At 35.7% G+C, this 23,817-nt stretch overlaps 1 protein-coding gene across 5 annotated transcripts in view; it reads right to left on the bottom strand.

Moving 5' to 3' along the window:
- The window catches only part of Epha7 (EPH receptor A7), a 152,980-nt gene that overhangs the window by 79,772 nt on the left and 49,391 nt on the right, over nt 1-23,817 (bottom strand). For all 5 annotated transcript variants that reach the window (XM_005361932.2, XM_005361933.2, XM_005361934.1 and 2 more), the window contains exons 4-5: nt 13,652-13,807; nt 12,534-12,869 (exon numbers count right to left, since the gene is read on the bottom strand). In XM_005361932.2, the coding sequence (XP_005361989.1) occupies nt 12,534-12,869; nt 13,652-13,807 (492 nt within the window). The remainder of the gene's footprint in view (nt 1-12,533; nt 12,870-13,651; nt 13,808-23,817) is intronic.

Raw genomic sequence — 23,817 nt, 5'->3', positions numbered from 1 at the left:
TATAGCAATTATAAATTTTAAAAATAAATTTAAAAACATAAATTGCCCGGTAACACTGGCTCTGTGTTTACTGTCCACAGGACTTTTGTCATACTAGACTATCAGTTGTGTTATAAATAAGCTTTTCCCCTCTACAACTACCTGCTCTCCACAAAACCACACAGCACAGAAGGAAAGGAGGGAGAGAGGATACATGGGGAAGAAGAAAGAAAGAGAGGAGTGTTTAGGTTCCTTGTAAATTCAAATAGAACTAGGAAAATGAATATTCTGTTTATGAGAATCTGAGTTAAATAATCAAAATCCAACTCTATCTCCAGACCAGCACTATAGCAAATAATAGTTCTCTTAGTCTGGCCATGAGTGGTATTTAAACTCAAATATGCATGTTTACAAATACATAAAATTTTTCAAAGATGTTAACTGTCTGAATATTCAGTAGGAATAAAAACAAAAACAAATCAGCTTGGACTTTGTTACTGTTTGATGGAGAGGGATAAAGAATAATCCTTACAAATCTAAACAAGTTCATATTATTGACCTGTAGAATTTACTGGAATAAAATCTATTATTTCCTGTAATTAAATGGACTATGAAAGTTTTGTTCAGCTAGCAGACAAATATTAGTATTACTTTCCAAGAATAGTTAATAGTTCATAATTCTTTAATAGTCCAGTTTGCTGAAAGTGCTATGTATTAGATTAGCAAAGGCAACTTGAACCAAAAATAAAATTACAGCATTATTTTACTAATCTTAGCAAGATTCTACTTTGGTACAGGTACAGTTGTACCACAGCTTTCTAAAACTTCATCCTGGCATATCAGTGCTTGCATAACACAACTGCTTATATAACATGGTGAGGTAGATTAAATCTAATTTGTCCAAGCTCAAAAATCAAGTGATTAACCTGAAACACAAACTTGAGATTCTAAATCCAGGAACCAATTTGTCTGCCCTGTCTTTGTGTCCTACCTTTACTTGAATGCAGTACTACATAGAAACTGAATTTTCTGTAGAAATATAATATCAGCAAAGGATATCTATTGCCTCAATAATCAAAGTCATAGATGTTTCAGCAAAACAATCCATTGAACAATGTAAATGATTATATATTGGAAAAGAAGAAGAAAATCCCCTGGCCCTTGAAACATTCTTTTTAATTTATTATTTTTTTTTCATTTTACATATCAATCCCAGTTTCCACTCCCTCCTCCTGCTTCCTTCTCTTTCTCCCCTACCCCACTCCCTATCCATTCCTTATAGAGGGTCAGGCTTCTCATGGGGAGTAAACAATGTCTAACACATCAATTTGAGGCAGGATAAGCCCCTCCCCATATCTAGGCTGAGCAAGATATCACTCCATAGAGAATGGACTCCAAAAAGTCAGTTAAAGCAGCAGGGCTAAATCCTCATACCACTGCCATGGCCCCACAGACTTCCCAGTCATACAACTGCCACCCACATTCAGAGGGCAAGTTTGGTCCTAGGCAAGTTTCCCTGTGGTTAATCTGGAGTCAGTGAGTTCCCAATAGCTCAGACAGCTGTATCAGCCGGTATCCCCTTCATGGTCTTGACCCTTTGCTTATATCATCTCCCTTTCTTCAACTGGAATTTGGGAGCTCAGCCCAGTGCATGAATCTGTGGACTCACTATAAAGAGTCTCTATTATTTAACTTTAATTCTGTTATCTCTAAATATCAATTAAATGTCCATAGTCTAATTCAATTGGTGTTCTAGGGAATAAAAACATTTGTTTAAGTATACACTTTCATGATTCAAAGGTTCCAAGACAGATCACCATAAGGACACAAGTTAAAAATACAGAAACCTACAAAGACATTGTGCATTTACATCTGATTATTAGGAGACATGTGAAGTAAAAATACATTTTAGGGAAATGATTTTCATTAAAATGTTTAATACAAGCTACTGTAGATGTGTATGTATTACTGAGAACATGTGAGTGCACATGCCTTCCTGAGAAATTCATAATACTAAATCATCTAGAATTCAGTTTCAACTGTAATTGATTCCGTTACATAGCTTGCAAATTATTATTAAAATCATATTTAATAAAAAACAAATAATCAATGTTTTTGTCCAGAAATATTTGGGATGGCAAATATGCAATTAAAGTAAAGGAAAGATTTTTTTTCCTAAATGTAAAAAGGGGAACAATGCTTTTAAGAAGAAATAAGATCTTTATAAAGTGATTATAAATGTTTTAAGCATGTGAAATAATATATTAAAATGTATTCAATTGTTTGATGTAAAATAGTCAGATTAAAATTATACATACAGGAAAAGATTAATAATAAAATTATATTTCTATGGTATATGAACTTAAAAATATAATCACACTGTCTAGTCTTGTGGCGATACCTAATCAGGACATTGTGAGAAAGGTCAGGGCTGGAGGCAGGTACATAGTCACTTAATGACTACAAGTTGTAATTGTACCCTACATGTAAACTGCATATAATAGGAGGTCAACACACACAGTAAAGACAACAATGTAATTTTCAAGTTTTATATATGTTCACACCTGATTAAAGATTTTCAATATGGAAAGTACACATTCTGTAGATAACTGCGTATATGACCAGAAAATACCTTTCTTTTCCCCACTAACACCAATCTGTGTCTTCCGAGGTATTTTCCAGAGAGACACATAACCTTGTCGGTACCTGATGATCACACGGCCTGCTCGTCCACACAGGAGACAATCAACCCTTTACAATCGGGTCATGCATTTAGAGCACTTTTACAGGCTCAACCTATTTTCCTCCATGCTTTGATTTATTCCCAAGGAGTCTCCATGTTTCAGGAGTCTAGAAGTAAAATACTGCATAATTCCCAACTCTAAAAACCCATCAAGGTCTAAATATTTTTGGGCGAAAAGGACAATTAAGTATTTCTGAAATACAATTATGTATTTCTGCATATATACACATGTGAAATAAAATGGTAAAAATATCTTTGGTAGTATTCAGCGTGGGAATTCAGCAATTAAACTCCAAAGTTAGGCTGAAGGTCAAGTGCCTAAACTTAGAATAAGGAAAACTTTAGAAGATGGAGTCAGAGAGTATAAAGTAGAAAGATAATTTCAAGTTTTTCTGATTTTGACTTATCTTCGACCCAACTATTCACATTAATTCAGAGAAATCTAATTCTCAAATAAAATACCCACTGAAGTTTAGATGGCTATTACCCAACCTCAGCAAAAGCTGTGTTTACTAACTTGGCATGTTTCCTCCCCTGATGAACTGACAAACAGTATGGGTACACCAGTGAGGGAGACTTGACCTAGTTTTAATCTTAATTTTAAGTATTGCAATAATCTAGAAGTTGTGGACGTACATGTGTAATACAAAATATAATTTATTCCCAGTATCTATGAGAAAAAAAAAATCCAAGACATAGTTTTGGGATTTGGAGAGCCTCAGATCCCTTTCATGGGCTCCTTGGTGAAAAGACCCAAGATCCATTCAAGCACACGTAATTCAGAAGGTCTGCCTGCCAGTGTAATAAAGGCCGAAATTGGATACTTGGTGAGATTAATTACCTAGATAGTGGTTGATAATGCAAGTCAAATGGGAATGTAATTAAAGTGCACCTTCCATGAAAATTATTCATTGCTGATGGATCAAGTGACAGATAAATCAAAAGGCATTTTAAAAAAGCCTACAGGTTAACTTGAGGCAGGTCCGTCCTCTTTTCAAAGCTCTGTAATTGCAGGTGTGCAATTCACTCTTACTGTTCTATCCCCATCAAGATACCGTAAGACAAAAGGGTAGATTGTAAAGTAATCTATGCGAAACAGAAGCCAATGGGAAAACCATTAGGATCATGGTTACAAACAAAAGGTCAGTGAGACTGGAACCAGTTGGCTGGCAGCTTTCAGAAAGACTGTCACTCTGTGCTCCTACTATAAAGGGACTTGCAAGCATAAAGAAAGGCAAGTGATGAATTAATAAGTTGACTACCCCCTAGGGTGCAATTCTTGCAGGTGAAAGGCATGCTGTGGCAATCAAACAGTTATAGATTAGATAAATCAAATGGCATAAACACTGTTTTGCATCATTATTGTTAAATAAAGTCTTTCTAGATGTGCTATTAATTCTTTGCTTTCAATACATTTATTTACACCCTAAGAACAATAAAAAAACAATGTTTTATAACAGAGGCAGGATAGTTTCAGCTACCCAGAGGGACATTAAATCTAATTTTAGTGTTGAATTCTGCTAGATATGTTTACTCTACACCTAAGAATAGATATACAAAACAAAGTGTCCAATTAAGCGATACTTATTGGAAAATATGGCTTTATATGCTACTCATTTGGCTGCTTGAAATAAAAAATACAGCTTTCTGTTATTGACATCTGTCAAGAGTGCACATAACACTTTTCTTGTCTTCAAGAACAAACTTGATGCTGCACAGGGAAGTAATTTGATAGATGGCACAATGCATTAAAAAATAGCTCATAAAAATAAATATATATTCAGTGTGGATACCACGAAATATGAAGAAATCCAATTAGTATGGATTAACTTTTTTAAACATGTAATTCTGTGACTTTTCTAAAATTTTATAATTTAAATTTTAATTTATAAAATTTGAAATCAATACATTCAAAAACCCATCCCTACCAAAGATAAACATGTTTCAAATTTCTAAAAAATAATGCAATCAAAATAGATTTGCACTGATTTATCAGAAATTTAAAAAGTTAAATATTTATAGCTCTAATGAAGATATATTCTAAGTTGTTTTATATAAAAATAAATTTTTAGGGTCTTAGTTCCAGTAATAGGAATGTTTAGAGACAAATAGACAATATAGTATTTCAAAGTGGACACGGAGGCAAAGAGCTTGTATCTGAGTTCTTAAGGCCAAAAGAAAAATAAGTCCTCAGAAACACCTGTCTACAGCCTATAGCTCTCCATCCCTAAAGGTTATGGATTAAAGTTGAAATAGACTCTACAAACACCCAATGCATTTTGTCAGAGGACAGTGTTTTTCATGTCCTCTAAGGGCCCTAATTAGTAACTTAATCCTCCAATACAAAGTCAACTGCTCCTGCTTTGACAGATTAGCTGAAGTTTGTCTAGAAAACAGATAGAAGAGTCAGAAAGATAAAATAATTACAATCCACTCACCCATTTCCACCTTAGGTTTAAAAAAAGAATGAAGCTTCAGAAGAGTCAGGCAGCAGTTTGAAGGAAGTCAACATCTTTTCTGACATAACAGGATTTAGTACAGCAGGTGTACATTACAAATTTTATTAATACCCTAAAGTAGTTGAAATATATTCGTGGAGTTCTGTTTGTTTATAGAAATTTTAAAAATAAAAAATTGACTAAGTGAGAAAATGAAATTTGTGCAGTATTAACAAATGTTAAAAATAGTAGGAATAATTTTCAAACATCACTGGTGTGTGTATGTGTGTATGTTTTCGTGAATTTCAAGCACAGCAAGCATCAGTACATATTAGTATACAGATATGTCACCCGTCCTATCACTATCACACAAACATGCATCCAGCCAGATCCTGACACATTTAAAAGCAGGTGAGCATCTTTTATGGGGCACAATCTATGATATACAGAAAAGAGGAGAATCAGAAGGTAAAAAACAGCCACATTACATAACAAGCTATATTAATGTCCATAGTGATATATGTGTAGTTATAGACCAAGTCCCTCTATAAGATGTATATTGATTTTATAGCATTCCACATTAAGAATGGAAACATATTACCGGACAAATAGTAATAGATAGATAGATAGATAGATAGATAGATAGATAGATAGATAGATAGATAGATAGATAGATAGATAGATGATAGATGGATGGATGGATAGATGATAGATAGATGATAGATTAGAGATAATTTTTAATAGAATTAACATATCTCCTTTTTATGACCTCTATTTCTGATATTATGAGGTTCTCAACAATAAAATTTATGTGAGGCTAAATTTGGGTTGTTGGTGATGTCAGGCATGTAAGGAAATAGAACGAAATGTCAAAACGAGGAGAAAACAAGGTTATGATAATGCATTAGAAAAGAACAACAGCAGCCATTTCTTTCCAAACACAACTCAGACTCATTTTCCGTCTCAGCCCTTAGCAGTTTGATAAATGTTGTATGAAATCAGCATAAAAAGCAATCTATTACAATTCAGTTCAGCCAACACCAAGGATGTCTTGCTGCCTGTGCCACAGTGCATTTGTTTCTGACCATGGAAATAGGATTATGATGTTTTCTACCTCAAGTTTCCCAGCAGAACTGCTTTTCATAGCTCCAAATATGTTCAAATTCAATGGATTTCCTTCTGTCTTCATTCAGATGACTGCGTAAGATATTTGAATCTATCAGTACCTAGCTGGAAAGCATCCCTTATGTCATTGCTGTGATAACCTTGCTGTGTGACTCAGATGCCACTCCATCTACATTTTCATCATGTGGTGATATTATTCTACTAGCTCCTAACACTGGCAGTTCTAAAAGCATTTTTTGTTGTTTATATATTGCTGTTGCTGTTTATATCCATGTTTCTACAATAAATTATATATGGTATAGTCTGACACAACTAGAATTAATAGCTGTGACCAAAAATATTAAAAACACTTTAAAATATACTGGTGGTAATGACTAAACCACTGTTTGCTTCTTTATCACATATAATTGTTTTTATGGATGCTATACTATGCTCAATGTTCTGAATCCTTCTATATGTTAAACATAATGACCTGATAGTATCAAAACTTTAGATGCTAATTATCTGATGTCAAAATACAACGGATAATTAAGAACTGCATGTTTAAACCTATGGTAATTGTTTTTCACACACTTCTTTCTGTGGTCCTTCTCTGAAAGAGGACAAGTATGCACGGGTCTATATGTGCATCTCTGCCACATATTTTGTCACAGAGCATTCATCATCTGTCCTCTATGTCCCGGATTAATTTTGTTAGGATGGAGCAATTATCTCTCCCTTTCTGATTGACCTCTTTGTAAATGAAGTACAGGGAAGTTAGATAATATTTCATGGACCTTTCACCTCTTAATTGATTCTGCTCATTGCTTCTAAAAGAACAAAGTCATAAAAAACAGATTTAAACAAGTAAAGAGCAGCCTATTGCAGTTATAACTGACAGATCTGAGAAGCAAGATCTTGATAGTGTTCTCTCCTTTACCCTATTACTTGGATCAGTTGGTTAGAACCGTTAATGATCCTCCTGAATCAATGTCTTTTCTAGGTAGCTCTAATTTACTGTATTGGTGGATAAGTACAGATGTTTTCTGGATAGCTCTGCATCATTCCACCAGATTGCCTGTCTGAACTGAATTTGCTTCAATTCATCACCAACAAAGCAAGGAATAAAATAATCAACATTTACTCTCTCTTTCAGTAGAATGGTATTGCAATGAAACAACTGAGTGCTTTTCAATATAAAAATCATCTCCTACTGCTCTCAAGGTGATGCCACTATGGAGGTTCAGGAACGCAAGTGGTTTGCATGACCAGGATGGGCAGTATATAGGAACTGGGGCTTGGGAGAACCGTGTGCTACTAATACAAGGGTCTACATGTTTATTATCACCATCATTACCTGTTCATACACACACACACACACACACACACACACACAAACACACATTCATATACAAACAACTTATGAAGCCCTCTTTCCTGGCCTTTCATGGTCTGAAATTACATCTGCCTCTATAACGCTGTTATTTTAGTCACAAAAATGGCTTGACAACTGACTGCACTAGAACAGATTAATGACTCCCACACCAAAGCAGTCTGTACACTGGATAGTAACCACTGAGATGACTGGTTAAGATTAACCAAGAGCACATTCCAGATAAATTCATATTAGAAACCTATTGTGCATTTGAATTACTAATTCATATTAGAAACTTATTGTGCATTTGAAATACTAACATATTAATAAATAGAATATTTTCATTACTTTTAACTGTTTAGTATCTCCAGAAACAGATAACAAATTCAACAGATATCTACCAAAGATTATATATTGTGCACTTGTTTTTGTACATAATCTTTGGTCTCTAAGCTAACATGGGGTTTGTACTTTTTCTACTTAAAAAAAGAACAAGTGGACACATTTTAGGGAAACCTACTTTCTAGTTCACAATTACAGAAATTCTTTAAAATTTAAAAGTGCAATAATTATTCCTTTCTAAATATTGTTTAAGAGGAAGCATTTAAGTTGGCTAAGGCCTGGACTCAATAAAATTACAGCAGCAAAATGAAAGACCTTCTATTAAGGGTAGTACATTGTCTAAGAATTACTCTACATAATACTACCATTATGGACTGCTCACGGGTAATAATCCAGTATTTATTTAAAAGAAAAGGCTTAAATGTAGTAAGTTACATATTTAATTCTCTGAAATATAGTTATAAAAATTGTTTCACAAGAATATTATATACAGCACTTACTTTTAATCATGTGCAAATTGCTAGATTAAAATTGCCAAGAATATGACAAACTTTTTCAAGCTTGAAAACTGGAACAAAAATTCATAACTAATTTCTAAAGAGTTTCCTGCCACCATCACGTCACAGGCTCCATATCTCCTTAGAAAGGAACTTGTCTTGTGTATGGAAAACTAAGCATGACTGCTGGTTATTTTGTCTTTTCCTAGGGCTCCTCTCTAAACAGGTTCAAACATTTTAGAAAAGGAAAATCACAAATGGTATAAATATCTGTACCCCTCAGTTTGCTCAGGACACAATGGGGCAGATGCCTTATTTAGCCTCACATTGACAGAAAACAAATATTCTCTTCACATCACGTGGTGAAGATCATTATTTCAAAAAAGAAAACTTGTATTAGTCAGCATGGTCTGCTAGAACATACCATAGCCTTACCTGAAGTCATTTTCCTACAGTTCTGGAGACTGGGGTCCCTGAAACAAAGTCCAACAGGGTTCAGCTTTGTTGATGCTTAATTTCCTGGCTTAGAGATCACCACTTTCCATAGATGTGTTCATGCACACATATTTTAATAAAATTAACACTTCCTCTACATTATGTTTTAATTTTTTTTTGTATTGGTAGCTTTTTATATCTAGTGGTGAACTAATGATATCTTAGGGAGACTGATGAATGTAATCTTACTTTACATAATCAGTAAATGTTCTAGAACAAGAAGATATTTATTCTTAATAGCATATTCCTTCAACTACAAACCAAGGTTAGAGATTTCCAAGAAATATAAAAATACACCAACTTAAATGGAAATAATTTATTTTATAGATTAGACGTGTAATTTGATGTGTATCTATTTTAAGTCATTGGAAAAAATGATTAAAAATATTATAGTTGAATCACATTAATTCATGTGAATACAGTTATTTCTGAAAATTGAAGAAAATGATTTGTGCTAGTATCTTTTTCGTATAGTTTTGCTTATGCATTATGCTATATCATATGACTTCACCAATATATTTTACTTGTGACATAAATGTCACAAATCAAACTAAAGGGACACTGAAATAAATCTTACACTGAGAAATCAGTTCTGGGCATTTGAAAATATAAAATGAACTAAACTAAATTATGGAATTATATTTTTCCTTAAAGAAAGGAAATGAAATGGCAATCATAGATATCACTATATTTATGAAAGTTATCCCTCAAAGTTATTCTGTCAGAATATTATTAGATCCCCTTTCTCTCAATAGTTCTTACTTTAGCTAACCTGAGAATATCCATGTATTGGATTATGCAACTAAGTGATTTAAGAAAAAGCTTTGATATAATTAATTGCACACTTTTGAAAAGTCTGTGGTAGTCAATATAGTTACTTGCAATAATCTGGGTCAAACAATTTACTAGTGCTCCTTTAAAAGCCATATTCTTAAATTCAATGCTTTACTTATAAAATTTCACAAATTTGCTCAAACATTTAATGATATGATACAGGAGTGCTATAAAACCCATTTATCCTTGTACAATAAAACAGAATAAAGGAGAGAAAAGAGACTAAGCTATCAGTAATAAGTGATATTAGGATATATGAGCCACACTGATTGATGTCCAGGTACATTTTTGTGGCTTCAGGAAATATCTGCTTCATACTTAGAGAATTGTTAAAGGCAATCTAACTGGAATCACAAAAGAGTAGGGGAGACATAGCAGGATGTGGACATCTCGTCTCAACAAATGAAGCTTCTAGTCCTCGGATTAGGTCACACAGACTAGAGTTGTTAGCCAAAAGGATCCCACTGGAGTCCTCAAACAACCCAGGCTGTTGTCAAGACTACAGGCTGTTCTCCACAATCTGACAGCAAGGCTACATTGCTGAAGACAACACCTATACAACTTACAAAACATGGAGAAGTCAGGCTGGTGCCCCCTGTGTGCTAACTGGTGACTTCTGACTCTAACATCTTACACTGGGCTCTTTTACATTCTCCTTGCTGGTTTTGTTCAATTCTAACATGATAGATTTTTAGAAATTATTTTATCTTATTATATTTTATTTCATTATTTTCTCTTAGAAGCCTAATCTGGATGGGAGGGGAAGTAAAGAGAAACTTGGAGGAGTGGATGAAAGAGAACCTGTAATCAGGATATTGGCTGTGAGGGAAAAAAAAATCTATTTTCAATAAAAGCGGGGGCAGAAGAAACCACAATTAGTAGGCAAGATGTGTTGTGGAGGGTGAACAAAATTAACAGCTAACAACTTCCTTTCTCCCCAAACCCAGCTATCCTCACTGCATCAGGTCTTGTTTTCAACAATGAGGCTCTCGCTAGCCCTTCAGGGAAATCTTCACTGAACTAGCCCAGAACATTGTCTTTCTCTAAACTCAGCCTGAACTTTGCTCCCTTATTTTTTTTTTTAATATGACTTAATTTTATGTAATGGATGGTGTGATGTGGTGGTCACAGTCCCCTTGGTGAAGGACAAAAGAAATTATTTTACCAGCTGCTGAGACAGCTGCCAAGAAACAGAACTCACTTCTCTGCTCCATCAGAATTTTTTTTTTCTGTCTGCAAAATGATACCACGTTCCTTCCAGTGAAACCTATAGTCAATATCTGGGAAACACCGGAGTGTAAAATCATTTCAACAAAGGATAACACGGAAGTTCATTAAGTGGAGACTGCTCCCTGGAGAATGAATAAGATTCCAACATGAAGACTACATCACAGCTCAATTTTCCCTTCGCCCACTTTTGTTTGATTCTCTCTTCCCTGGTTGCCTAATCTCAACTCCACCCTGAATCAAGTTCTGCACATCAAACCCCATTTGCTGATTGCTTCTTAGTGAGACCAGGTAGAGAAACAACATATTTCCTCTTCAAAGAGTTTCAGTTTTTATCTTAATTCCTTCGCAGTGCTTCCCAGAACACAACAGCAGTCCACTGACCATATTTTAAACACACACACACACACACACACACACACACACACACACAATGTATATACAAATATTCCTCAGCACAAGTCCATATGCAGTTGTCATTATATAGACATAATTTAAACAGACAACACGGTGTTAAAATTAACAGAGTAAGGAGGGCTAGACCAGACAGTTAGAATGGTGATTGGTTTCAGACAGTCAGCGAAAGACCACAAGGACCTTACTATAAGCCTATTGCAATGCTCACAAAACTCCATCATCTAGTGCAGGCCACTTTTAGGACTGGTGATAACCTAACCCTTGGCTACATCTACTAAATATCGACTGCACAACATCTTTCAACAGCCTCTGCTGAGAAAAGCTGCAATTTCTGAAACTTTTTCCAGTAATAAGATTTTTCTGGTGGTTTCAGAAATGTCTGGCTTTTCAAGCCGACTTCATTACACACATTTTTCAGAACATATTAACTGCAACAATAACTAAGGAAGGCATTTCAAATATCAGTAAAAAATAATAATGAGAGCTAACATGAGACTAAGCTACAAGCTCACAATTATCTTTTCTTTTGAAATACTTATTAAATTTGTTAAGTATGTGTTACAAAATCATGAAGAGTCACAGGATCCCACCCACACACAGTGATAATATTTAAATACCCTAATGCAAATAAAAAAGGGAAGTTTTCAGATATTACAAGAATAATATTGTATATGGTAAAAAATTAGCCAGAAAATATACGATGGTACAACAACACCATTCATTATTTTTAACCGTCATGTAGATTGTAATCCTAAGCGTAAACCACGTTGAAAAAGAACGCATACTATTCACTATTTTGGCCAGTAATTTCTTGTTCCTCTTTTAGAACTTTCAACAAAACAGTTCAAAGTACAGCACTTTAATCTGGCTTAAAATGCTTCTGCCTTTATGTCCTTTGCCAGAACTATGGACATATTAAAAAGAATAAATGTCAGTTAACAGGTAATAGGAGAAATAAGTAAAAGTTAAATCAATAAGCTGGCAAAAGGAATTTCCGTTTAGTGATATTAACAACCACTCAAGCAGAACCACTAACTAATGCAGCCCCGCGTTGCAACTCAGTAAAGACACGTGACACATACCTGCTTGGCCAGTGGTGACGCTAACAGCTGCAAAGAGCCTCTGCGATCGGCTTAAGTCAGAAACTCCATTCACAGCTTCGACTTCGAAAGTGTAATTTGCATGGGCAAGCAGGTCCATGACAGTGACATAGTTATCCTCCAATCCCGTCTGCTGGGGCATGTATCCAATGTTACTTCCACATGGAACACATTCGCCTTGCTCCCAACTGCACCGCTTACACAATATTCTGTAGGTGACATCATTTCTTCCCCCGTTGTCTGCCGGAGGACTCCATTCCAGACTTACAGTGGTTTGATTGATGTTGAAAATAAGGTTCTGTGGTGCAGAGGGTGGCCCTTTGGAAGCCAAAAATAAATAAATAAGCAGGGAAATGGAGAGGTAAAATGTATACAAACAAAGTGAACAATGGCGTGTATATAGAAGAATGGCTACCATGATGTCTTTCACATAAACAATGCACGGTCTTCACTAGAGAAGCTAAAACACTTGGCAAGAGGCTTTGTGTATTTTCCATTCAATGTTGAACAAGAACAGGATACCAACTGCCTATCTACTTTTGCTACAGCCATTCACAATGTTTCTCCTAGGCAATTAAAACAGCATGCCCAAGGTAAAGCGTTGTGTGATTGTGTAGCTTTCCTTTGAACCATATAAAAGTAAACACACTTACTTCATTCACAATACGCTGGAGAGTGAGTGAGAGCATTGAGTGAGACTCCTTCTACTTGGGCCTCTCAAACACTCATTAATTGAAGCAACAATACGTAAGATTGGCTCTTGTTTATCACTAGGATTGTAGTTCCGAAAACACTATTGTTTAGTCATATTTCATACACTCTACAGCCAATAATTCGCAATATTTTCTAAGGGATACCTCATTTAAAAGAGTTATTATTAAATGACTCTTGGTTTCAAGAGGTGAAATTATATTAATGAAATTGCATTACTTCTTAACTGAAACTGCTTATAGAAAAGCTTACAAATATGAAAAACTAAAAGTTTCAAACTTAAAGCCTGCCTTGTTTATTTATTGATCCACCACTGGTTGTTACAGACGAATGGAAAGGAAGTAAATGCCGTTTTCTTTTTTTTTTTTCTTTTTCTGGCTTGAACTTACTCGTGCATGCGACATAGGGAGGGTCCGAAGGAGCTCTGTAGTACCCATCTTCACATTCGCATCTCGAGGAGCCTTCCCGGTCAGAGAAACTGTGGGTTGGACAACGGGAACACTGAAGATCTTGGGAGGAAGATTTGTAGAACCTGCGGCCACAGGCTGGATGGAAAGCAAGTGATGAGAGAAAGTGAGCAGAACTAGGCCATGACTGTTTAATCTCAGAACAGTGTCAAAAAGAAAACCAAGATATTGGATTTCTTTTGAGAAACCTTCCATAAGCAAATACGTGTTTTAATATATCCCACCAGTTCAATCTCACACTAGATTTTAACACAAAATGATACAAACAAACAACTGAAGAGTTGCTCTTGCAGCTGGGCTCAGAGCCGGGTTAGCACACCGACGAGCAGGGTGACTAATTCAAGTAAAACCAAAGGACGTTTCCATCAACACTGGAACTGAAGAGCAGCAATAATGACAGAGAAACTTTCCTCTGCATATGGATGAAATGTCTTGCCCCAAATTTCCAAGGATTACGAGCTTTAAGTTGAAAACATGCAATTATACAGCAGGCTCGCCTCTGAGATACAAATGGTTTTGGTACAAGAAATACTTCAATTCTAACAGCACAGGAGGACTTATCACCAGGGAGAAGGGAGCTGTGACCTGGAGTGGCTGGTGGTCCTGAGAAGAGGAGAACTGATCATCAGGGAGAAGGGAGCTACGACCTGAAGTAAATGGTGGTCCCGTTTCTCCTCTGCTACTATGAGTTTCATCCCCAAGAAGGCAGCAACTGTGCCGGGCAAAGAGCAGAGAACCACAGAAGCTAGGACTCGTGCAGCACTTACTAATCTTGAGTATTTCATGTTTATCTCCAATTAAAATGTTGCACGTTGAAATTTTTATTATTTCTGCAATGTTGTTAATGTGTGTATTCTACATTAAATATATTAAACAGACTCAATTCATATTCTTTGTATTTATTAAAATAATACCCAAGTACTTTATGCTTTATGGAAAAAGAATAGCTATATCTCTAAAGAAGAATTAGTGGATATTTTAAATAAACATATTTTAAACTATTAATCTTTTTGCTTGTGGTACTTTGAAACAGGGTCTCTGTATCGTTTTTACTATCCTATACTATCTAATAATTCACTATGTAGACCAGGCAGGCCCTGAGTTCACAGGTATCAGTCTGCCTCTGTCTCCCAAATGCTGGGATTAAAGGTGTGTGCCACCAAACCCAGCTCTTAAATTTATCTCCTATTTAGAGGTTTGGCTTGTTCTCCTTGTGTACAAATCAGAAAATTAAATAAAGTTCATTTTCTGGGTAGCAGAAAGTGAGAACCATCATACTGGGGTGTCATAACCTTCAGATATGTTGCCATTCTAAATATTTTTTCTGGGCAGTTTTGAAATTTTTAAAAGTATATTATTTAGATTTCAAGAAATCAACACTGTTTACAAGATAGGCATATATTATAACATGAATTAAATTTATAGATGCACTATATTTCGACAGAGAGATAACCAGAAACAGCACAATCTCATTGCAAACTAAGATCCTCCACAATCTGCTCCACTAAATTGTTTTTTTTTTCTAGTACAGACAAGTGGAAAACAGGAACAGTTACATTAGACAAAGACATACAATGCATCCTAACAGTCTCAGTAGCAATTACTACACAGAAAACCCCTCAATTAACAACCCATACAGATCTGATTGTGCCCTATTGAAGGATGTTAACTGGTAAGAGTCTAGCATAAACTTCACACACACACACACACACACACACACACACACACACACTCATGCACGTGCACACAGAAACACACAAATTGTTCCTTGGTAAATGACCACTGTATCTTGCTTCACGTTCTATCTGTATACAAAGATCAAAGATGACATGGGAGAACACAGAGCAGGCACTGCTTCAGTCTGCACCTTGAAACACTGCCTTTTAGAAATGTCAGAAAGAGAGTTCTTGACAATGTATTGTCATTTATTTATTTTTAACAGAGAGTAGGGGGAAGAGAAAGCACTATGGGAGTCTATGGTGACACTATGATTTGACATTTAGCAGATGCAGGCTTTCTGGTAGCAAACTGAGGCTAACTAGTGGAATCACTAAGAATTTTTCTCCCATTTTTTTTTAATAAAGGGAAACCCCTAACAACCCCAAATTAGAAAGTGAATTTCTTCATGAACATTCATGATGTTGAGAATGTATCTATAATAATCTAACGTTAAGAAATTTAAAAGTCTTATTGCTCATCTTTCAAATTTCATTACATTCTATTTCCCTTTTAACAGATGGGAAAACAGATTTGAGGGAAAAGTAACCTGAATTCTTCAAATAATTCCTCTTCCCTAAGTTAAAACTGGATTTAGAACACAGGTCTGCACACAAAAAAACCGTATGTTGCTCACCACAAGAGTCTCATTTTAGTGCTGCCTCTCAAGGCTTTTAGTTATTCTAAGTAATTTTCAATCGATCTTTATTATCTTGTTTTTAATATACCCCTATTAAATTACTGCCATTGTTTTAGTTTGGAAGTCTATGTGCCAATACTCCAAAACATTTTTATGAGAATAATAAAATGATGATCGCAACTTTACTATGAATTCTGGCACTCCACAATTATGAAATGCATACATGGCTATAATTAAATAGAGGCAATGCTGGAAAAATGTTTATAATTATTTTCCTTGGAAGTAATGTTTGGTTCTGTGCAGGTAATACTGGAAATGATAAGTTGTGATAAGTGAGTTCATTTAAGCTCAAAGGAAACTACCAATTTAGAGTCATTTAAAATAAGTTCAGAACCTTATTTTAAGGGTATTAAAAAGAAAAGCAAGAGCATGTGAGGGCAGGACCTGAATCTATTTGGAAAACAGAGAGCAAGTAGGTGGGAAAACCTTGGGAAGGAAGTGACGATCTTAAAATTAGAAACTCAGATAAGATATCTATTTAAAAGAGCTAAAGTCAAATACCAATGAGATAAACTTATAAAGTAGTCTATTCTAGAATACACGTGAAAGAGAATTCAGTCTCCTGACTACAGAAAACATCTGCACAGGAACTCTGTCCACTTTTCTCTCTACAACAGCGTGTGGTTTTCTAAGATGCACTAGGAAGACGTGAGGGATACACATTGCAAGTGCACATGGTCTTATAGAAGAAAACATCCTAGGAACTGTGAAGCAACCATTTAAACACTTTTCCTCCCTCGCTTTACTGCAAGTCGCTTACAGAACTAGAACTCAAAGCAAACTTGAGTGAATATGGTGTGCATTATTGTAACTTGTTATGCCATATTTGCATGTTATCCCTGGGAAGCCTCCTCTTTTCTGAAGGGAAACAGAAGAGGAGGAGTGGATCTGGGGTGAGGGGAGGTGATGAGGAAGGATAGAAAGAGGGGAGAGAGGGGAAAGTGCAGTTGGATGCAACCCATGAGAGAAGAATAAATTTTAAAAAAAATGAACATACTAATTTAATGTTCTGCCTTTTTAAGCCTTTGCTTTTTATAATTGAACATGGATTTAAAAGTAGCATAGTGAGGCACTCACGAAGAATGAGGTTATGTATAAAATATTGTTTCAAATATTTAATTGTCTTTCTAAGAATAAACTCTCACCTAGTTTAATGGTAGTTTTCTGTGTTAACACAAAGTCCTGAACTTGATTCTTTTGATTGATTTTTTTTCATCTTGGGCCTTTAATAAATAAATAAGTTTACTACCCTAACTCAATTTTTGTATGCTAAAGTAAGTTTTGCTTGTTTTGTCTGTTCCATAATCAGAAAACCAGACCCAAGAAAGAGTCTAGGAAAGTTCTATATACTAGACTATAACCATTTCCCGTTACAATATAGCTACAAAATTTTATGATAGCATACAATAAGATCTTTTGTTTGCTGCCATGAAATAACTAAATTTTATTATTCATTTTTGTTTAATGACAATATACCTTTCTATACAGTAAATTTTTTACAAATATTTTTTCAACTTAAATTCCTTAACAAAGTTAAAAAGCAATCCAGTTACTTATCTATAAAATAATTACAAAGAAAAATAATAATGCACTTAACTTCCAAACACAAAAAATTTTTAAAGTTGATTCCAAATCTTTGTATTCAGTTGCGAGTCTACATTCCTACTAATCACATTACCACAGTTGCCTTCTCTGGATTCCAGGTGTTAGAGCAATGAGGGCCCTGGCCTCTGAGTTGATTTCTGTCTCATGCAGTCAGCAGAACAATCGTTGCTCTGTTTTAAAGAATGTGTGCTCTAAATGAACATTCCTTAAGTCCACAAAAAAAAAAAAAGAAAGAAAAAGAAAAAAAGAAAACACCAAGCATTGTTCACTCTGCTCCAGGCTGTGTAGTAAGGTAAAATGGCTCTCTCCCATCCACGCTAGTGTTCAAATATAAGGATGGGCTTGCTTCTTTTAGTTTGTGACCCATGGACGTAAACCTAGGGAAAGTTTACCTAACTATTTAGCAGGTAAACAGGCTGGAACACTGACAATACCAACGGACTGTTAAAGTGGAAGGTGGAGTGCCATCCATAGACAAAAGAACCCCCAGGAGCTAAGGACTGCTGGAGTAGGAAAGTCAGCGTTTTCTAGGGATGAGCACCTTTACTGGTTGTCCAAAGCATAGTGTTCAGTCTTGAAACACACCACCACCAAAACCAGACTCAGCAGGAAGTATTTAGATCTGTGTGTGTGAGTGTGTGTGTGTGTGTGTGTGTGTGTGTGTCCGTCTGTCCGCCTGTGTGTTAATAAAAATTAAAGAAAAGGAAGCTATCAGCTTGAGGAAGGATAAGAAAGGATTGAGGAAGGATAAATGGGAGAAAGGAAAGAGATGGGTAAAGTGATGTAATTCTACTTCAAATAAAAAATATTCTAATAAATAAATACCCTCTTTACCCAATCTTGTCCTAGGAAATCCACAGAACTCAAGAATCCTCTACAGTCAGGAATAACTTCCTACTTGGGAGTGGGCTCATTTACTTTTTATTTCAGGCATACTTGACATAACCCTTGACATTTAAACTAAAAATCCATATCTTGTTTGGGGATTCGCCCTGACTGTACATTAGGAAAGCTTTGGAAAAAAATTGCCTTGACTAAATCACAGTTACTGAATCACGACTGGGACCTAGATATTTAATGTCTAAAATTATTAATATCTATTCACTCCATGAAAGGACGGATTTAGGAGCTTGCCAGACAAGCATGTAAGCCTGAGTTTCAATCCTAGAATCCCCATAAATAGCAAGGCTCAATGGTACCCACCTATAATCCCAGTGCCAGAAGGTGGAGACAGGAGGCCAGCTACCTCAGTCAAACTGGGAAGCTCTGTGTTCAGTGAAAGACTGTCTCAAAGAAATAAGAACACTCACCCACTGAAAAACATGGAAAGCAATCCAGCAAGGTGCTACGATTGACTTCTGGCTTTCACATACACAGGTATCCATGCACACATGTGTATACCACGGAAGCAAAAATTTAAAACCGTGACAGGTTTCATTTATGGCAGTTTCATGCACATTTATCACAAACTTTGCTCATATTTGGACATTTCCACTTTTGAAAGTCAATCAGCTGTTCAGTGTCAACATTCTGAAGGTCCTAAATTGTCCCTAAAATTATGGACGTTCAAGTAAAATACATGACAAGAATGAAAAAAAAATCTTATCTTTAATTACAAGATCATGATTTAAACTAAAATACTACCAAAAGCATAAAGAGACTTTTAGGAAATATTAGAAAATTAAAACACACATATAAGCCAATCAAAGAAAGTAATAGGTGAATAAGGTAAAACTAAAGCACATATACAATCACAAATAATAAGTGTTTCTTCACTGGAGATATATAAATGGCTGACAGGCACACACACAAAAAGGATGTACAACAGCATTAGTCAGTATAGTAAAGCAAGTCCAAAGGCATTATTGAGACCCAACTACACCAAAGACAAAGGCTAAAATTGAAAACGCTATTTTTAAAAAGGCTGGAAACTGGTATGAAGTTGGGAGATGTTCATGGGAGAGGCAAAAGAAGGAGCAGAAGGGGACCTGGGGTAGATAATATCTAAATACATTGTGTTTAGATGTAATAAAAATATTTAAAATCCACCAGGAGAAAATTAGCTACAAAAGAATCACAAGTTTTAGAGAATAAATGGGAAACAGAGTCAGTGGCTCCTCCGTGCCAGTGAGTATTTAATTCCTTAAATGGGAAGTAGTTACCATGAAATGTAATGGAATATTATATATTCTTCAAAAGACTAAATTCTGAAACGGAGAAAAGCAAAAATAACCTGATACATGCAAGAATAAAGTTACAGAACATTACGCATGCGAATCCATTTATTTGAAACACCCAGCTGGTAAGGATCAACATTAGAAAGGATTGAAGGCCATTGGGCGGAGCAATAAGAAGTAGCAAGCGCTTGTTATTGGGAATTGCTTCTTGTTGATGGTCATAACAAGGACCTAAAAGTAATTTGCAGTACCTACAGCTACACCAAAATCTTAAATTCTGAACTTCAGCGTCCGCGCTGTATGGTATATTAACTGTATTACATTATAGCGGCAATAATACTGCTTGAAGTCTAAATGTTCCAGGAAACAAACTTTAGAAAAAAAAAATGTTTTCTCATAAATTCTTTTTCAACCAATATACTCTACATGCAAACATTTCATAATATATTTACATACATATAGGAAATAACTAACGAATTTCTAAAAGCTTACACCATTAGTGGCCTTCCACATATGTTCACTCTGTGGACAGTTTACAGCTCCATAGTTCAGGTCTTATCTGAGTAGACACTTGTCATGTAATAGAAATAATGAACAGTTCAAATTTATAATTATGGAGTTATAATTATGTTTAATTTAATTTCTACTTCTTCGTTTGGAGATGGGGTCTATGTAGGTCAAGCTAGCCTCGAACTCACTGAGTTGCCAAGGTTTGATTAGCCTCTAACTTCAGGTCCTCTGCGTCTACCACTGCACTAATTGGATTACAATCATGACCGCCCCATGCCTGGCTGCAGGGGAGTCTTTGGATCCATCTATATAGTTGGTTATGAGTGAGCATCTGACTGTATCATGCACCTTCTTGTTGTTACCCTTTGACAGGGAAAGGCTGTTTGCTTCCCCTGCGTCACCCACACTCCGGCTTCCTCTCAGCTAAGTGAGTAAAACTATATTCTTCTTCCTCAGGTCTTACTTCATTTCTAGGCCTGTGATTTTAAGCACAATTGAACATTTTCTAAAAGAATGGTGTGTGTCTGTGTGTTAAATATGAGGCTTTGCAGATGTTTCCGGCCACAGTAACACAGCTGCAAAGAGTTTATTAATTATGAACTAAAGGGTTGTTCTGTAATTGAAACTTTCTGGGCTTTAATATTATTTTAGAATCTATGTACATACATAGTCGGCCCTCTAATGAATGCAATCATTTTATTTATTGCAGATGGATATTTTGCCTACTTCAGAACAAGAGAGTTTGTTTCCATAGGAGCTTTCAAATATTTGTGTCACGTTAATATCCCTGCTTCCATAAGGCAGAGGGGGAAAGCACAGCTTGCAGAAACAGTCCTCCCCCCTGCTCAAAGTGCTGACCTCATTGGGGAGAGACAGATCCAGAATCTGTATTTTAATCCTATTGACAGGCCCGCAGTGGGAATAATTACAAAAGTCGGCCTGGAATCCAGACCTCCTGTCACTGATAGGCTATGGTTTTTCACATTGAGAATGAACAGCGAGCAGGGAGGATAAAAACAACATGATGTAATGAACACATTAATGTCTGTGAAGCACCATCCGCATTACCCTATAACTAACTCACAAAAAATGTAGAAAAGAGACCGGGAAGGGTAGTCTGTTCGGGAAAGCAGGTACTCAAGTGTCTGGAAACAATTTCAGATTTTTAAGACTGAGAAGAATAATTCACTGCAGGGGATTTAGTAAGTGCATGATGTCTGTTACTTATTTTGTGTATTTAATTGAATATTTATTGTATTTCTGTTAATAGGTGGGAACAAAAAAATCAAGCTTTATAATGTAAATGTGTAAGATTTGTAATGTAAAAACAGATAAATATTGTATGTAAAGCATTTTTTAATTAAATGGATAGGATATGATAGAAGTGATAAGTTGCTATGTTTTAGCATTCTTTTACCAGAATACCATCATAATGAGGGCATCAGGATCACAGTGGTAAGAAAAACAGAATAAAGATGTCAGGTTAAAATGTTCTAGTTCCTTTTTGTCTTCTTTATTTTCCTTATAAATGCTGGCGCATGACAGAGAGGCGATGTGACGCAGAGAAAGTGGATTCGATTTTAAACACCTGTGTTCAGATCTTCCTTGACCACAAGAGAGCATGTGCTTGAGGGGAAATCGTTTAACAGTAGGTTTCAATTTTCTCTGTTGCGTTGTTATGAACTCTAAAATACTAGGCACTAAATAGTTTGGGGTTTAGTTGTCTTGTTTGGATTTATTTTTATGACATTACATATCTTTTTGGAAACAGTTAAGAATAGCCCAGCAATCATTTACCTGGCTGCAAGTGACTCAGCAACAGAGTTAATTGAAACGCTGTCTTTAAAACCATGCATGATTCTATTACATCTCCCCCACACATCACAAAGAGTGGTTTGCAAAGGCAGGGCATTAGCTTGGTCTTTCAGGGAGAGTGTGGAAGAGAAGGGCTCTCTTGAATGTGCACACCGGTTTCCCTTACAGTCCCCGGATGCCTATCAGGTCTTCTAGTCTATCACATGTAGCTCTCCTGAGGCACTATTTAAAACCCTTTTCCAAATTCTGTACGCTCTTATCAGCTCATGTAGATAAAGGTGCAGAAATGTCTTGTTAAAAAATCATATAGAGTATTAAAAGGGAAAAAAAATCAGGTCTTACACGAAGAAAGATTAAAAATGATACGTTCTACCATTCTGAGTCCCACGCAATACCATCTGTATGTCATAGTCTAGGACTGCACATTCTCACTCTCTCTTTCCCTCCCTCCCTCCCTCCCTCCCTCCCTCCCTCCCTCCCTCACTTCCTCCCTCCCTCCTTCCCTCCCTCTCTCCATTCCCCTGACCTCTCCACTTGCAAGCCCCAGTGTGCTTAAAATTAGTTAACCAGGAATGCTCAGGATTTGGGAACTGTGCTGAATCACTGTATTACTATGGTTTTCTTATGGGCTAAAAACCCTTAAACGAGGGCAGCTCGTTTATCAAACTCAAATATTCATCTGCAGTAACTGAGCGGATGGCTTATTGGATACGCAACATCATTTCATTCTCTGAATGATTTTCTTTACTCCATGTGAGTGAACAAGAGGCTGCAAAAAGGAGATTTCATTATAGTAGGGATTCTAGTTGGGGATAATTTACTGTACTATAACATTTATGACACTGTCAAGTTACGTCCAAATATTTCCCTTATATTCATTCTAATACCTACCACGTATTTTACAAATTCTCTTGTATTATTCATTCATTTTATTACAATTTTTTATATTTTATTACTTATTTGTTATATTTTTATTTATTATAATTATATATTGTTTTATTATTATTTATTATAATTTTATTACAATTATACTGAGAAAGGTAAGGTGATATAGACTACACACCAAAATACCTAACTTTTATGAGTGAGAATTTCCCATTTAAAAGAACAGAACACATTACCTAATAGTTTTCATTTAAAAAAAATGTCTCAAAGGCTAATATTTGTATTTTAGGACTGGTGGTGAAATGGTTCAGCAGATAATGAATGGCACTTGCTGTCAAGCTTAAGACCTGAGTTCGAGCTCACATCATTTGAGAGAATCAAATACAAGTTATTCTGTGACCTCTACACATGTCACAACATGTACACATACATATAACCAATAAATAATAAATTTTTGAAAAAAATTTAAATGACCAGCCTTTTAAATTCTACATCTGTCATTGTTTTCATACAGATATCAATTGAGCTGAGGGTTTGACCACTGGTTGAGTGCTTGCCAGGCATGTCAGGCCGGAGGCTAAATAGTCAGCATGCACAACCTCCACAATATGAGTTTGGTTTCTGTTGCATTTACTATCTATGTGAGCTTTACAAACTAGCTTAAGTTCTTGGGGTCCACT

The sequence above is a fragment of the Microtus ochrogaster genome, linkage group LG5, assembly GCF_000317375.1.
Source record: "Microtus ochrogaster isolate Prairie Vole_2 linkage group LG5, MicOch1.0, whole genome shotgun sequence".
Lineage (NCBI taxonomy): Eukaryota > Metazoa > Chordata > Mammalia > Rodentia > Cricetidae > Microtus > Microtus ochrogaster.
Note: the sequence above shows the minus strand (reverse complement) of the source record. Positions and strands in the feature narration are given on the sequence as shown.